This window comes from Stenella coeruleoalba (assembly GCF_951394435.1).
Source record: "Stenella coeruleoalba genome assembly, chromosome: 1".
NCBI classification, from domain to species: Eukaryota; Metazoa; Chordata; class Mammalia; order Artiodactyla; family Delphinidae; genus Stenella; species Stenella coeruleoalba.
This window is the reverse complement of record NC_137169.1, coordinates 32,099,554-32,116,105: the sequence shown is the minus strand read 5'-3', so window position 1 is coordinate 32,116,105 and position 16,552 is coordinate 32,099,554. Positions and strand designations below refer to the sequence as shown.

The window sequence follows — 16,552 nt, the reverse complement described above, 5'->3', positions numbered from 1 at the left end:
AAAAAGGGCTGCATCTAAATCTAGAGCTGGGGAAGTCGGCAGGGGTCTTGGATTTCCTCCTGAAGACAATGGGGACTCAAAGGAGTTTCTAAACAGGAAATCTACTAGGTTATCTTGGATAGCTTGCAGAAGGAATCAAATCTGATTTGAGATCAAATCAGTCAGTCAGCCAGTGAGCATGCTGGTATAATCATCCAAGGTGAGAGAAGATAAGACCTGAGAAGTAATTGCAGGGATGGGAAAGAAGTATGCTTGGGTGGTTTAGGAAATTTCTGTTTTAAAGATGGGATTTGGTGGTTATTGATCAGAGTGGAGGGAGAAGGGAGGTGTGAGTGGACCTCTGCAAATGTCATCTTGGAGTCCTTGAACGCTCCAGCTACGGAGGTCAGACCAGAGCAGCCTCTGACCCTGAGGGCAGCTCCAAAGGCAGCAGCAGGACCTGGCTTGGTGGTGGCAAAACTACTGAATGGAAATGTACCTACCTCACTCAGAGGGAAGTTATGAGGACTAATTAAATTGATATTTATTAAGCATGTGTAACAGTGCCTGTTATTAACACTTTATAAATTTTAAAAAGTGGTTGAGGGCTTCCCTGGTGGCGCAGTGGTTAAGAATCTGCCTGCCAATGCAGGGGACACGGGTTTGAGCCCTGGTCCGGGAAGATCCCACATGCCGCGGAGCAACTAAGCCCGTGCTCCGCAACTACTGAGCCTGTGCGCCACAGCTACTGAGCCCGCGTGCTGCAACTACTGAAGCCCACGCACCTTAGAGCCTGCGCTCCGCGACAAGAGAAGCCACCGCAACGAGAAGGCCACACACTGCAACGAAGAGTAGCCCACGCTCGCCACAACTAGAGAAAGCCTGCACGCAGCAAGGAAGACACAACGCAGCCAAAAATAAGTAAATAAAATAAATAAATAAATAAATAAAAGTGGTTGAGTAGAACTTCATCCAAAAAATGGAGCTCCAGCTCAAAAAAAAAAAAAAAGCCCCAAACCCAAAGTAAAAAGCAAGCCTAAAGAGTCTAAGCACGTCTCTTCTCTGGGCCTCATTTATCCAACAATATAAAACAAAGAGGTTGGATTGGTAGCCTCTTGATCCTGCCAGTGTTGCTTTCCTCATTTTTTGGAGTTTCATCTAAGTGTGTAAAACCCAATGACTTGGGGCTTCCCTGGTGGCACAGTGGTTGAGAGTCCGCCTGCCGATGCAGGGGACACGGGGTCGTGCCCCGGTCTGGGAAGATCCCACATGCCGTGGAGCAGCTGGGCCCGTGAGCCATGGCCGCTGAGCCTGCGCGTCCGGAGCCTGTGCTCCGCAACGGGAGAGGCCACAACAGTGAGAGGCCCGCGTACCGCAAAAAAAAACCCAAAAAAAAACCCCCAATGACTTGCTGAGGCAAGTTCCTACCAGGTTGTGAGGGCAAATTATTAAATTTTCAGGAATTTTGCAGGAGAGAACAACTGCTGGTAACTTGAAATTGGCTATAGTGAGAATATTTACAGCTTGGAAATAGGCAAATGCTACAAACTAGGCCTTCCCCACCATCCTCCTCCCCGCCACCAGTGGTGAGACCCCCTCCCCTCAACCAACACATACACCCAGCTGGGTACATTCCCGCCTTCCAACACTGTCATTATCGGTGGTGGAGGAAGAATCACAGGTCTCTGGGGACCCCACAGGGGCCCAGTCACAGAGTCTGCCCCAGCACAGCCAGCGTCACATGCTCAGGCAAGCCTAGGGTGGGAAGCAGAGCATGCGGGCCTGAGCAGAGCAAACTGGCCGCTCTCAGACACAGGGGAGCAATGGATAGTGGTTAAGGTACTAGTCTCGAAGACCCGGGATGTTACTCCAGTTAGGTCTCTTTTGGCTGTGTGAGTTTAGCTAAGTCCCTCTCAACACTGGGGCTCAGTTTCATCATCTTTAAAATGGGGACAGTCCTGGCCTAGCAGGATGGATTAAGTGAGAACATCAGCAAAGTGAGAGGAAAGCTTCCACACCTGGGCCTGGTACAGACAGGTGTTTAGTAAATGTTAGCTGATGCTGTTATCACACCTCCACACACATTCTCGCCCCCCAGGGCACCTGCGGCTGAGCGCTCCCTCACTCTCTGCACCTTGGCACAGAACGGCTCAGTGTCAGGACAAAGACAGAAAACAGGCAGCTCCGTTTCCCAGCTTTTATGAAAATTAATAACATTAATAGCTCACAGACATATACAAACACACAGACTGCTATGTACATGGTCATTAAGTTATTAATTAGTCTCTGTATAAAACGTTTCTACATTAGTGTCCCGGGCTAGGCCCGATCAGTCCTTGTGGCATATTCACAGTAGCAGCCCCTGGGCTTGGCCCCTGTGGTGGGCAGAGGGAGGCTGGTGGCTGTGTGAACAGCCCGCCTCACGATGGGCACAGGAGGCGTCCTGAGTCGCTCACTCTTGAGTCTTTGGCTCCCTTCCTGGCATCTGGAGACCAGCTGTTCAGTGAGCAGGCAAGCAGGCCCAGATGCCTCATCTGGCCTGGCGACCCAGGCCCTGTGCATGGTGGCTTCGGGCCACCCAGCAGGCCCTAGAGGATTCTGGCTAGTTCTGTAGAGTCTGTGTCAGAGCACCCCGAGCTGCTGGCCTCTTCCCTGCAAAAGCCAGAGGAGACGGGCTGGAGGAAGCACCCTCACCCACCTGCTTGTTCCCCGCAGGATCTTGGCTCTGAGGTCTTAGCTCGCTGCCAGGCTGGTCTAAATCACAGGACGTAGTTTGCTCACTCCCACTCTCAGCCCAGAAACTGCTGGTAGGTTTGTTCGCTGTTCTTGCAGCCCACAAGGCACCCCAAGCCCCAGTACCACGCCCTGGCCTGGGCGAGCTGGGCTGGCGCAACTCACTCCACCCTGCCCTCTGGCCTCCGCACCTGAGCTCCTGCACACCAGGAGAGCCGTGAAGAGTGTGGGCTCTGGAGTCAGAACACCAGGGCTCAAACCCCAGCTCTGCCCCTTATCACTTATCACTCTTCCTGGTTAAGCCTCAGTGTCTTCATCTGCAGAGTGGGAATCATAGGCATCTCTGACACCCAAGGTTGTTGGACGACCATAGGAGATCACGAGTACATTCTCTACAATGTAAACTCCTTGAGGGCAGGGATTTATCTGTTTCATTCACTAGAGCAATGCCTGGCACATAGGCGTCCCATTAAGTACTTGTTGAATTAATAAATGTAAAACCACTCAGCCCAGGCAGGCAGCCTGTGTTCAAGAAATGTTAACGGCCACGGTGATGAATCAGCCGGGGGAAAGGGCAGAGGAGGAGCTGTCCAGGGAAGATGTGTGGAAGGCAAATCTGGCTTTGGCCCCAGGAGGTACTAGCCGAGGGCTTAGACTGGATGATGTCTCCTCGTCCACCTCCCTGTCCCTTCCCCACTCACCTCAGGGCCTGCAGGGCCTTCTTGTTCTGCCGCCGCTTCTCCTCGTCAATGGGGTACAGCTTAAAGAGCAGCAGGCCTATGAGGATGAGGACTATGGGAGCCATGGTCACCAGCATCTTCAGTGTGAACTTGACACGTGCTGGCTGGGAGCAGCCACGGGTCTGGTACCCAGTAAAGCTGTGGGACCCAGTGGTTAGGGGAGTGGTGAGGATGGGGCACCTGGGACCTACCCCTGCCCAGCACTGCCCAGACTCCCCCCCACTCACTCCAGACTGAGGGTGGAGATGCCCAGGGAGACTCCGGAGGCAAACTTGGTGAAGAAGACATAGAAGGAGAAGAAGATGGGCTCGGTCCCATGGATATGGGGCTGCTTCAAGTGGAAGTCATCAATGACGTCAGGCAGCATGGACCTGTACACGGTGGTGGCAGCCGTGAGCACCCTTCCGCCTAGCAACCCCAGACCTCCACCAGCCCATGTGGTCCGTGTCAATAAGAGTGGTCCTCTGAGAGTTTGCAGTCCCACAGCTCACACACAGTTCAATGAGGAGTGGGCAACTTCATGTGAATAAAAAAGACGGCCCTTTCCTCCAAGATGAAGTAGCCCCAGATCTAGTTGCTCAGCTAGGCAGGTATAGAGTGCAGGCTAGATCTAAGCCCCCATTTCCCACCCTGACTAGATGTGGTTGTGCAGTTCACGACCTGTACAACTGTACTGGGAAGACCTGCCCCACCCCCAACCTGGACCCACAGAATGGCCTGCAGGGAGACAAGCCCCACAGGATTCTCCCTAAGGAGCTTCAGAACTGGGGGGTGGGAGGCTGGGAAACATACCCCGGTGGGCCTATATATACTTACCAGGGTAGTAAGAAGGCAGCTGCTACACTGACGCCAGCTGCCACAGCTACCACATATGTGACAATCAGGTTACTCTCCATGAGGGCCACCAAGATGAGAAATGGCACTGCTGACTAGGGGAGCGGGCACAGGAATACGAGTCAGCTGGGAAGCTCCCATCAGTAGCCCCCAAGTCAGCCCAGGCCCTGTCCTTCAGCCCCACTCACTGAGATCCCAATGTACACAGCCATCTTCTTGCCAAACCGGGTTAGGAACCACTGCCAGATGGGGATGGTGACTGTGGCCGAGAACTGTGGATGGGCAAAGGGGGAGGAGAGGGAAGTGGGTTAGAGCCATGGAATACCCTCTGCTCTTCCCAGGGCTCTAAAGGTGCTCCCAGCCCTGCTCAAGAGACAGATGACATCATCTGGACAGTTGAGGACAGGCACCCGATGGCTCTTCAGGGGAGCCGAGGGCGAGTCCCCATCTCATCTCCTGCCTTCTCTGAGCACAGAGCTCCGGAAGTTCTGGCTTCCACACCTTTGCTTTTGCTATGCTCTCTACTTGAACATCTAACCCCAAACCCTTTCTTCTTTTTCCCCCAGTGTAATTGAGATACAATTGACATATAACATTGTACTAGTTCAAGGTGCACAACATAAAGATTTGATATATGTACCCAAACTCTTTCTTTCATCGTCCTACCTAGGCAGTGGTAGGTCAGATCCAAAGGTTCTGAGAAGCCTCCCTCATCCCTCATGACCTTGGGCCAGTCTGGGAAACGTCCTCTGGCTATATCCAAAGAACCATCTCGCAGCCTAAGCCACTTCGGCCACCCTCGGGGCCCCACACGCACCATGATGGCCAGGAGCAGATTCTGGAATTCGTTACGAAAACCCAAGGTGTAGGTGCAAAACAGAGCGAAGTTCCCCTCCACCAGCTGGGGGACAGGAGAGCGTGGTGGGAAGGAAAGGTAAGGAAACAGGTGATGTAGTTGGGGCTGAGCCTCCATGACATTCCCCATGCTCCAGGGACCCCTGCTCACTCCGCCTCCATTCCACCTGTCCCTCGGGCTTTGTCCCATCCTGAGTCCGAGGCCTACCCCGCCCCTCGTTCCACATACCCCCTCCTGCCCAGGCTGAGCATATCAGGGCCCGACTCACCATGAAAGCCAAGGAGGTGAAGAGGAAGCCGGCAATAAGCTTGATGTACGGGCCATGGCTCATGACCAGCCGGAGGCCCCGAAAGAAGGGCATCGGCTTGGCCTGCTGAGTCTCGTAGGGTTCTGGGGGCCAGAGGGGACGGTGAGGCAGGAGCAGAGGCCCCTCCCCAAGCCTGAGGCCCAGGCAAAGGGACAAAACCACCCCACGCTGGGGCCTGCACCCCTCCCCAGGACCCCTCACCTCTCTGCTCCCGCACGCCCAGGGTCAGGATGACAGCGCAGATGACATAGATGGAGGCAATGACCCCTGCCGCCAGCAGGTATGCGTTTTGCTGTAAAGAGGGGAAAGGTGACATAGAGAAACAGTCAGTCTGATTTCATCCCAGCTCCCACCAGCTCTACTCAATGACCTTGGATCAGTCCCTTCTCTGGGGGCCTCACTGTCTCTATCCGCAAAATGGGAAAATCAGCCTGCGCCTGCTGTTGCTTCCCAAGGCCAAGTCCAGGTGAACAAAAGGTTAAGAAGGCCAGGCTGTGGAGTCTGAGAGCCCACAGTTCAAAGCTCCCCAAATCTAGTTTCTGCAACTCACTAGCTCGATTACCCTGGACAAATTATTTAGCCTCCCTGTGCTTCAGTTTCCTTATCTGCAAAGTGGGCACGTTAACACTTTGTATAACAGATGCCCAACATTTACAAACACTAGCCATTATTAATATTTTGAGGATAATGGCAGAATCACCCCATCGTTCCTCATCTCCCCCAGCCCTGCCCTGCCAGGGCCTTACCGTTTCTCTGAGCGAGGTGGCGCTCTGCGTGCGATTGACACCTTCCAAGGCTACCGTAGAAGCATTGGCGTCCTGGACACAAGGTGTATGTGCTTGGCCCACAATCTGCCCCTGGATTGCTGTGCCCAGCACTGTACCTAATACCTCCACGGTCATCCCTGAGCAGGAAAAAGCAAGTCCTTTTGAGGGGCCGCACGGCTTGTGGGCCCCCAGGGAGGAAGGTCAGATGGATATAAGCCCAGCTCTAGCCACAGGCGAGAGTAGCAGCTCCAGATAGGATGGGTACTGGGTACTGGGGTAGACAGCACCTTGGCCTAAACTCATGGCCTCGCTATGTGACCTCTCCCTGGTCCTTCCACCTCCCTGGTCTCACCAGAGCAATAAGTTATTTTTAAGATGGTTTCACACCCACTCCCAAGAGCAGGGAGCTGGGCCCACAAGGGAAGAAACATGGTAGGAGGGTCAGGGAGTGGAGACCCTGGGTCCCTGGTGGGTGGGCTCAGTGGGCTGGGGAGACTTACGATACGCAGTGGCAGAATCCCGCTCACTCTGTTCCGTGCTGATGAACATGGTGAGAGCTGAGTAGGGAACGTGGAAACACTGGCATGGAAGAGAGGCCCTCGGCCAGTCAGACGATGGACAGACAGATGTGGCTTCGGGCACCAACCCCGGAGGCCCCAGGGACTTCCCGCACCCCTGCCCATACTCACCGTGACCAGCGTCTCAAAGAGGCAGTAGAAAAGCAAGTACCACAGGGTCTGGCCCTGTTGGAAGTCAGGCACGAACCAGATGAGGAAGTAGGCGATGATGGCCAGGGGCGTGGAGAAGATGATCCTGAGGAAGGGGAGGGTTTGAGTGGAGGCAGGATGCCAAAACCCCAGGATCAGGGCCCAGGCTGGACTGCTCTGCAGCCCCACAGGGTGCCCGGCAGGAAGGAAATTCATCCCCCTGGATGTACCCGCCCCAGGGTCTCTGGGAAGGGACTGATGGCCCAGCCCAGAAGGGCACACTGAGGCAGGGCCCCCAGCCTACAGTCCTGAGCATGGGGTATGAGGTCAGACCCTCCTGAGTCTTGCCTGCATCTCCCCAGGTGTGAAGGCTCCAAAGACAGGGGCTTTCTATGGGCTGAGGGGCTGAGAATGCAGGCCAAGACCTCAGATGGTGGGGCAGGGAGGCAGTGGGGGAGGAGACATCCCAGTGGGATCTCACCCATGTGTGCATACACAGGAGTGGGGGAGGCCAACTCCAGGTGAAGGTGTTGCTTCTGGAGCAGCCAGAGGGGAGGACTGGGTCCAGTGCCTCCCCACATGTGAGTCCCACACCATCCTAGTTAGATCTCAGGATGGTCCAACTTCACGGCATCAGTATAGAAAGGCAGCAGAGAACCATGGTGAAAAGGCCTTTGGAGCCACACTTCCGGGATCCAGTTCTGGCTCTACCAGTAACTATAAATAACTTGGTCTGGGGCAAGTTATTTAACTTTTGAGGTTCATTTTACCAAATTATCGTTTACAAACGATAATAGTAATAGCACCTACCTTACCTTCAACACTTACTCAAGAAATATTCAAGTGTCAACTCTGTGCTGAGCACTATTCTAATGACTTGGGACGTATCAGTAAACAAAACAGACAAGTCATTGCCCTCGTGGAATTTACATTCTAGTTGGCAAACAAAAAATAAACATAAGATATATACTATCCAGCCTTAAAAAGGAATGAAATTCTGACACTTGCTACAACATAAAACTTGAAGACCTTATGCTAAGTGAAATCAGCCTGACACAGAAAGACAAATCTGGCATGATCCCACTTAGTCAAATTCACAGACAGAAAGTAGTTGGTTGCCAGTGGCTGGAGGGGAGCAAGGAATGCGGTGTTAGTGTTTAACGGGTACAGAGTTTCAGTTTGGAACAAGTTCTGGAGAGATGGTCACACAACAATGTGACTATACTTAATGCCACTGAATTGTACACTTGAAAATGGCTAAAATGGTAAATTAAAAAATTTTTAAATAGTGTCTTCTACCACACACCAAAAAAGCTACATAACATAGTAGACGGTGATTAAGTGCTGTAGAAAAAAGAAGGAAAGCAGGCTAAAGGGGATTGGGAGTATGTGGGTACGATTCACAAGCAGGTGGCCAAGGTAGCCCTCACTGAGAAGGTGGCCTCTGTGCCAGGCCTCGAATGAGAGGAGGCAGTTGGCCTGGCAGAGGTCGCGGGGCAACAGGGCTCAGGTGGGAAATGTGCCCCAGCAGGCCTGGGGAGGAGGAAGGAGGCCAGGGGGCCAGAGAGAGTGGCGTGCGCATGGGAGATGGAATTAGGAAATGAGGTTGGACAGGAAATGGGGTGCCAGGTCATGTAGGGCCCAATAGGCCATTGTAAGGACTTTGGCTCTATTTCACAGGGTTGAAGTCGTTTTGAGACTTAAGTTGATATTAAAATGTAGAACAGTTCTTGGGACACAGCAAGTGTTTGCTGTGATTATCACACCAGGAAAGCTCAGCGGGAGACTTCAGGGAGCTGCCGAGAGCACTGGGCTGGGAATCAGACCTCAGATCCATCCCTGCTGCATCTCCCATGGGACCCTGCTGACACTCTGCCTCTCAATGGGTGGCCGGGAACTCCAGGAAAGTGTTCCGTCAGAGTCTTCCTCGTCTGAAACGGAGGATTTAAATGCTGGCTGAGGGCAGGGACTGGTCTGAGGCCTGGGAGAGGGGGCCCCAGGGCTCAGGAGCCCTGGAAGGCCCAGCCTCTTTCTACACCGAAAGCAGAAGGGGTGCCAGGTCCCAGGTCCTAATGGGGGTGGATGAAGAGGAGGGTCATGTACGTTACACGGCAGCCCTCAGCATGCGCTCAGACAGGGGTGGGGGTACCACTCAGAGGTGTCGCCAGGAGTTCTCACCCTGACAGCTGAGGCCACGTGCTGAATCACAAACCAGCCTGAAGGGCCCTCAGCTACTTCACCAAGCTGGTTGCCGCACGTGCCTGCGTGGGCGAGACGTCCTCAGATCTCACCTCCCAAAGGGAGGGCTTCCTCTGCTCTCCCGCCCTTACTCTACCCCACCCCTCCCAGATCCTCAGAGAACCAGGGCTCCTCTGGCAGCCTTCCCCAAACACTCCATCCAAGCAGCCGGGGCTGTGGAACCAAATGTGCTGGGAGTAACCCGGGCTGCTGCTGCTTCGGGCTGGCCCGGGCTGCTGCTATTACTGCTGCTGCTGCTTCAGGCTGGCCCGGGCAGCTGCCTGCCATTGGCTGTGTCTTATGAGGAGATGTGGCAGCTCAGCCCCGCCCCTGAGTGGCTGCCAGGGGGGCGGGTACCAGGCCCAGTCTCAGGGGCTGGCTCACCGGGAACCCCAGCAGCCTGTGCAGGTAAGGCAGACTCTCCTGCCCACTGGCCCTGAAGCTTGGATCAAAGGCCCCAAGCTGGGCCTTTGCCAGGGGCTGGCGGGATTTCAGTGGGAGGGGGACCTCGTGGGAAAGGAAGCTGTGCTGGGGGGCAGGGACTGTGGGAAGAGCTTTGAAGGCCTTGAAGGCCGGAGACCAGGTATGGGCGCCCCTGGGGCAGGAAGGCGCCCACTCGAGCCTGGATGGGCTAGAGATGAAAGGGGCATGTCCCCCCCCGCCCCCCAACCACCAAGCAGGATGTCCTGGAGGGAGCCAGAGCCCTGGCCTGTCAGCCTGTCCCTCGCGCCTGCCTTTGCCAGCTGATCTGTAGCACCACCACCCCCCAGCCTTGCCTCAAAGCCTGAGGCTGAGGCCTGTAGGCTCTGTGTCAGAGGAAAAGGTAGTTCTCACGGTCCAAGGAGCCAGAGGTTATGCTGTCCCTTCTGGGTTTTACCTTCCACGCTTACCCCTCCACCAGGAGCCACTCTGCAGGGGTGCCAAATTACACTTAATAAGTGCCAGAAATGGTTCTAAGCACGTTACGTATTAAAAAATTTAATTCTCACCACAACCCTGTGAGACAGGCATAATCATTATCCCCACTTTGCAGATGAAGAAACTTGAGGCTGAGATGTTAAATGTCTTGCCCAAGGTCGTACAGCTCTAAGTGGCTAAGTCGGTATTCAAAATGAGGCAGGCTGGCTCCAGAGTGTAACCTTTCAACGATTATGGGAAGTGATGGAGCGGGAGAAGTTAGAATTCCAGCTTCATGGAAGGGAAAAGGACCTTGGGGAGGAATGGGGCCTGGGCCAGGGGAAGCCGCTCAGTCTAGCAATTCGGCCAGCCTGGGTATGAACTGGCAGGAGTTCCAATGCCCATGCCTGGGGCAGCTGAGACCTTGCTGGGGTTTCTGCATCATTCCTCCTCCTCACCCCCCAGCCTGTGACAAACCATGTGGAAGGACCACGGGGTAGCAGACATGTCAGAAGCCCCGCCTTCGACCACCTCAGAAGGAGCATTTTCTACTCACCAGGGCATGAGGCGGCCTAGGCGGGTCCAGGGGGATTTGCTAATGCAGAAGCCCACCAGGGGGTCTGTGATGGCATCCCAAGCTCGGCCCACAAACAGGATGATGGAAGCAGAGAAAGGATCCACCTGGGATGGGGAACAGGCAAAAGATGACTTCCTCATCCTTCAACTGATGGGCAACAACCACCCTCACCGATGGGCAAAGGCAGGGCTCCCTCCCTACTTCAGCCTGGCCATTAGGACCCTGTACTGCTCCCACCCAGGCCTTAAGCATCATCACTTGCCTTGTTAATAATGACAACAACAGTTTCCCAACAGAAGTAGCACTGTGTGTCTCCTTGGAAACTTTCCCAGATATTTCCCCCTAGGTCCTCCCCTCCACTGCCCTTGAAAAACACTCCCATCAATTAGAATGAATCCAGAATTCAGTTCCTTGCCTCCCTCTCACAAGCCCCAACCACCTGATATCAGAAATAGCATTTGCTGGGTCACCGCAGTGGCCCTCAATTTCCCCATCTGTATAATGGGGTTATGACCCCTATCTTACAGGGTCAAGCTCTATCTTGGATGTGGAAAAAGAAATCAATAGAAAAAATGTTGAAAAAGTAGACTGTTACTGTCACTACCCATTCAAGCTATCCCCCTCCCCCCAAACCTTCTAGGCCTAAATAGACAGTTTCTCTGGACTCTTCCTCATCCATCAATAGGCTCTACTATTACTATCGCTCCAGGAAGCTGGAGAGGCCTCTCCCACACTGCAGTTTCCCCAGTCTGACTTTTCTAACTTCTTACATTTTGACAGCAGGTTCCCCATTATTTGCACCCCATTTAGGGCCTGGCCCATGGGAGTTGCTCAAAAACTAGCTGCTTAAATTAGGTCATTTGTCTTTTCTGGGGCTTAGGCTTCCCCATCTATTAAGGGAATACAAGATGCCTTGCTTGCAAAGTCACCAACCCCTGAGCCAAGCCAGCTACTGCTGTCCAGCTGGGGGTATTGTGTGCCAGTCTCTTCTAAGAACATCACAGCGGGCTCCATTCTATCACACCACCGCCTACCCCTCCAGGCTCTGTTGCTCTTGCCAGGCAAGGAGGAGTGAGCTGACCTTGCCAGCTAAGAGGCCTGGGGCAGAGACTCCCCTTCTGGATACTCTCCAAAGCCTTCTTATTTCTCACCCGCTGTGACTCTGAGAGGCAGGAGAGTAGGGATTCCCAGTCCCATTTCACAGATGGGGAAACTGACCCTACCCTGGAGTCCGTAGTCTCTCCCACCTTGGGGTGATGGAGGAGCCCTAGCGGGCTCAGCTCACTCACCTGAGCTACATCCAACAGGTAGATCTGCAGGAAGAACCCCAGGGCACAACCCGTCACCTGGTAGGGTGTCCCCCCAACTGCATAGCAAAGTTTGTTGCAAATGGACAACTGGTTTTTCTTCTTCGACTCCTGGGAAGAAGAGGAAAGAATGAAAAGAGATCCACGATCCTGGCCTTCATCCTGGAAGTTTCCAGAGACAGGAAACTCTGGAACTTTGCCAGGAGGAACAAGTCTGCCTTGCCCTATTCCCACCCAGGGACAGCTCACTTCCCACAAGAAATGAAAGGTATTCTCTGTTCTTAAAAATCTGGAAAAGGGGAATCCATACTGAGGAAGAGGCCCCTAAGCCACCCCACCCCAAACCCAGATCCTTATCAGCTCGTCTTCACTTAATGACTCCTCCAAAGGCCTCAGTTCTGTTTGTTTCCAAGTTGGAGAGGGAGCACGCGCCAGCAATGGACCTGTCCCCACCTGGCACCAGCTGCCACAACCTGAAAATCCTCTTGCCGCCAAGAGCTGCCTAAGCCCAGCCCTGGCTTCTGCCCTGGTTCAGAGGCTAGTGAACCTGCCTACTGGGTGAGGGCTCTAGAGATCCCTAAGGGCCCAACCCAGCTGGCTCTAGGCCCAGCTGTTCCTTCCATCTGTCCCAGAGCCTCCCTGGCCCCTGGAGGCAGCCAGACCTTCAGGCAAACCCAGGAGCTGTCCTACCCTCCCTCTCTCCCTGTCCCCCTCCCCCAGTTCCCAGAGAATCTTGGAGAGGAGAGGAAAGTCCTCTAGGTGCAGGGCTGGACCCTCTCTGGGTGGGGCACTAGGGAGGTTAAGGTTGCCCAGGGAAAGTAGATTACTCATACACGGGAGCAGCATAATTGCTTTCCCAGGCTTCTTCCAAGGATCGGTTAATAAAATTAAAACGAAAAGGCAGTCACCTCCTAGATATCTAGATATCTTTTGCCTGGGATCCCTCCCTGGGGCCGTCTGATGTCATTGGGTCCTTCATTATGTCCAGAGAGCTGGGAATGGGGCCGAAGGTCAAGACGCGCAAAGCTCCGCGCGAGAGCCGACACCTACACTGACACAAACGCCTGCGGAATGCGGCTCCTTTAAGAGCAGAGCCCTCGCTCTTATGAATGAACTTGAGCGGCCCTCACTGCGGAGTTGAGAAGCAGGCGTAGCATGTGGGGGTGGAGAGCAGGGGGATGAGAGATTTGGGACCAAGTTGGGCTTCCCAGATTTCTGGGGTCTCTCTGGCGTCTAGGGCAGCAAAATTAAGCGTCTGGTCACAGAGGAACGGAAACCGACTAGGCAGAGCGGAGCCGGGCACAACGTGGAGCCGCCGGTGGGGCCGCTCCCCAGAGACACCCAGAGTGGGGGGTGGGCAAAAGGGGGCCAGCGCCTACAAACCTTCTCCATCACTGCCTGCCTCCAGGGCACCCCAGGGCCCTCTCCTGCCTCTGGGTCCTCCTGTTCCCGGCTTAGCCCAAGGTGTCCCAGAACCAGGTTTATCCCGTGACGCCCCAACCTCAGCCTGCCGCCCACCCTTGACCCTCCACCCGGGGTGCCCGGCCCTCACCTTCACCTGGACCGGGCGTTCACCGGCTTGGAGGATGCCCGTGGGCAGCAGCCCCGCGGCGGAGCCGCTCTCGGCGCCCTCTCCTTTGGCCATGAGCCGCGGGCCACGCCGCCCCGGACCGGGAAGCCGGGATGTTCCTCTGCTCCGCGATGTTCCTCTGCTCCGCGGGCCTCCGCTCCGCCCGGGCTCGCGTTGTAGTTGTAGCCGCCGCCGCCGCTACGAACGCCGCTGACTCGCTCACTGCACTCCCCACGCGCCTCTTAAAAGGTTGGGCCCTGCCCTCTCTAACTGGCCAATCCTGGAGCTCTGCTACACCGCCGCCAGCCAATCCTGGAGCCCGTCGGGCCTCCCGCCGGCCCAAACCCCTCTGCGGCTTGTGCCACCAAGCCACGTTCTCCAGCCTGGAGCCCGCGTCCGGCTGCGCGCCTCCGCGCAACCCCGGGGTTAAAGCCGGAGACCCACTTGACAAGCACGAGGAACTGAGGTCCAAGGCTATAAGTGACCTGCCCGAGGTCCCCCAGAGTGAGTTCTACCTGAGTGAGATCTACACCCCAAGACTTCCAACCCCCAGGCCTAGGAAAGGCAGAAGCTTGGAAACCTACTGCCCCCTTTAACGTCTGGAGTCAGTTCGAGTCTCCCTCTGCTCCAAACCTGGAGCATATAGCGCTGACACTTTCCTAACCGACACCCCTCACCCCTCCTCCAAGACGGACCATTTCTTCTTCCCGACATTGGCATCTGTGGGGCCCTCGCGATGGGAGAGAAAGACGAGGCAACGCAGTCGCAGTCGCCGCCGGCAGGAAGCTCCTAAGTTGTGGAGAGGAGTCGGGACCACAGCCATCAGCACACAATGATGATATCAGCGGCATTTTACGGAGAGCTCCCTCCATGCTTAACATGATCTAATTCAACCCTCATAACCACCGTGTGAGGGTGGTGCTATTATTATCCCCATTTTACAGCTGAGGGAAGGAAAACTCAGAGAAATGAAACAGCGCTCATGTGGCAGAGGCAGGCCTATAAGGTTTTGCCCCATTTCACATCCTTCCCTCTCCACAGCCCTGTGCTATCCCTCTCAGCAAAAATTATGAGAAGGGTAAACCAGTCTCCCCAAGAAGAAGCCCTGGGAGAGGGAATTTCCTGGCGGTCCAGTGGTTGGGACTCCGTACCTTCACTGCCGAGGACCAGAATTCAATCCCTGGATCCCTGGTTGGGGAACTGGGATCCCACAAGCTGCGTGGCACGGCCAAAAAGAAGCCCTGGGAGATACAAAGCTCTGGGTTGAAACAATCAAGGAAAGGTTTGAAAGAGTGCTGAATAATCTGGTGGCACAGTGGTTAAGAATCCGCCTGCCAATGCAGGGGACACAGGTTCGATCCCTGCTCGGGGAAGATGCCACATGCCATGGAGCAACTAAGCCCGTGTGCCACAACTGCTGAGCCTGCGCTCTAGAGCCTTCGAGCCACAACTACTGAGCCCGCGTGCCACAACTACTGAAGCCCACGTGCCTAGAGCCCATGCACTGAAACAAAGAGTAGCCCCCACTCGCCACAACTAGACAAAGCCCGCATGTGGCAACAAAGACCCAACGCAGCCAAAAATAAATAAATTTATAAAAAAGAAAGAAGATGGGAGGCTAGACCCAGATGCCAGAAAAGTCTTCTACCACCTCTGGGCCCCTCATGTCACCATCAGCCCTGGCTTCCCAGGCACTCAAGAGGCTGGGAGGGGGCCAGTTGAGACTGACTAGTGAAGTGGTTGCTGGGATGCTCCAAGGCTACTCACTCCTGTGCCTGTGGTTGCTCAGTGTCAGTTTCCTTTTTTCTTTCATAAAATCTGATTGCCAGGAGGAGAGATGAGGTCTGGCTGCCCCAGGATGGCCACACCAAGCTTCCTCATCTGCCCTAGCAGATCCCCATCTTGGCACACAGATTTTGGCCACTGCTGAGCCTAAGGGAGCCAAGATGAGGCAGCTGAATACTGTGAAAAGGGCCTGAACTGGCCCCCACGGTTCTGCCACGAGTGGTGTGACACTGTTCTGTCTCTTCCCCTCTCTGGGCTTGAGTTGGCTGAGGTGACTGTACGATCCCTTCCAGCGCTAACATCCTCAGTCCGATGGGATCACGCTACAACACAAGTGATTTAGACCCCTGCCAAACCGTGAGCTCTGGGAAGGTAGGAACCACATCTTTTTCACGGCCATATCCCCATTGACTAGCGGGGGCCTGACTCAGATGTGTTCAGTGATGCCTGCTCAGCCTCCCTCAGGTACAAGCATAAGGGTAGCCCATTCAGAAGAGCCCCAGGCTCCTCCGTTTACTAGCTGTGTGGTTGATCCTGGGCAGCTCAGTTAACCTCCCTGTGTATAAGGTGGAGATATTAAGTGACTACCTAATAGAGCTGTTTTGGATATGAAACAAGAAAATGCAGGGGAAGTGCTTAGCACAAGTGCCTGGGAGCCCAGGCTGGGCTGGTCCCCCCTCCTGGCCCAGTTCCAGTCTGCCAGCATAGCATATAAGATTCCAGATATGGCCTGACCAAGCCAACACAATAGGCCTATTATTTTCCCCAGTCTGGACACGACACATTGTTAATGCAGCCTAAGACTGCTGGGCTTTGGAGCCTTTCTCTCCCATGATTAGTTCCCATCAGGTTGTGGTCAACTAAATCATTCAGATCCTTTTCACTGGAGTTAGGGTCAAGTCAGGTCTCTCCCTCATCCTCTGCTTTGTGTAGTGTCTCCCCCTTCTTGAAGCTCACAGAACAACAGTGTCATCTTGCTTATTCCAACCTGTCGAAATTGTTTTGAATGCTGGTTCTATTGCCCCCTGTTTTCTCTCCCTAAGTTTAGATCCAGGCTGCTCCAGGCGACTTCAACTATACCATCCAGCCTGCTGGTCAAGACAGAGCCCCATAGCACATCACTAGAGACACTCGTTCACCCCTGACCGAATCAGGGCCCTGCTAATACAACAGCTCCCAATTATTGCTGGGCAAGCACTGTGCTAAGTGCTTTAGGTATATACCATCTCATTTACTCACAACATAACTGGGGAGG

General features: G+C 54.4%; 1 protein-coding gene across 2 annotated transcripts; it reads right to left on the bottom strand.

Moving 5' to 3' along the window:
- Positions 1 to 2,169: 2,169 nt before the first annotated feature.
- Positions 2,170 to 13,714, bottom strand: MFSD2A (MFSD2 lysolipid transporter A, lysophospholipid). Of its 2 annotated transcripts, none has more exons than XM_079927464.1 (14): positions 13,495 to 13,714; positions 11,925 to 12,053; positions 10,615 to 10,739; positions 6,906 to 7,029; positions 6,717 to 6,795; positions 6,196 to 6,353; positions 5,651 to 5,741; positions 5,411 to 5,532; positions 5,104 to 5,187; positions 4,475 to 4,558; positions 4,269 to 4,381; positions 3,680 to 3,823; positions 3,414 to 3,590; positions 2,170 to 2,631 (listed from the first exon to the last, which is right to left on the bottom strand). In XM_079927464.1, the coding sequence occupies exons 1-14, from the start codon at positions 13,585 to 13,587 to the stop codon at positions 2,568 to 2,570; spliced, it is 1,587 nt and encodes a 528-aa protein (XP_079783590.1). In that variant the 5' UTR covers positions 13,588 to 13,714; the 3' UTR covers positions 2,170 to 2,567. The 2 variants fall into 2 exon arrangements, 1 of the variants encoding a protein (XP_079783590.1); XR_013829182.1 differs by having other exon boundaries at positions 2,577 to 2,631; positions 3,414 to 3,489.
- Positions 13,715 to 16,552: the final 2,838 nt, after the last annotated feature.

Bases quoted from the DNA above. Each gene is read 5' to 3' on its own strand.
- MFSD2A (XM_079927464.1), bottom strand. From the start codon at position 13,587: ATGGCCAAAGGAGAGGGCGCCGAGAGCGGCTCCGCCGCGGGGCTGCTG. The intron at 10,740-11,924 runs GTGAGTGAGCTG...TCCCCATCCCAG, and splicing joins ACCTGTTGGATGTAGCTCAG to GTGGATCCTTTCTCTGCTTC. The intron at 3,591-3,679 runs GTGAGTGGGGGG...TGGGTCCCACAG, and splicing joins ATCTCCACCCTCAGTCTGGA to CTTTACTGGGTACCAGACCC.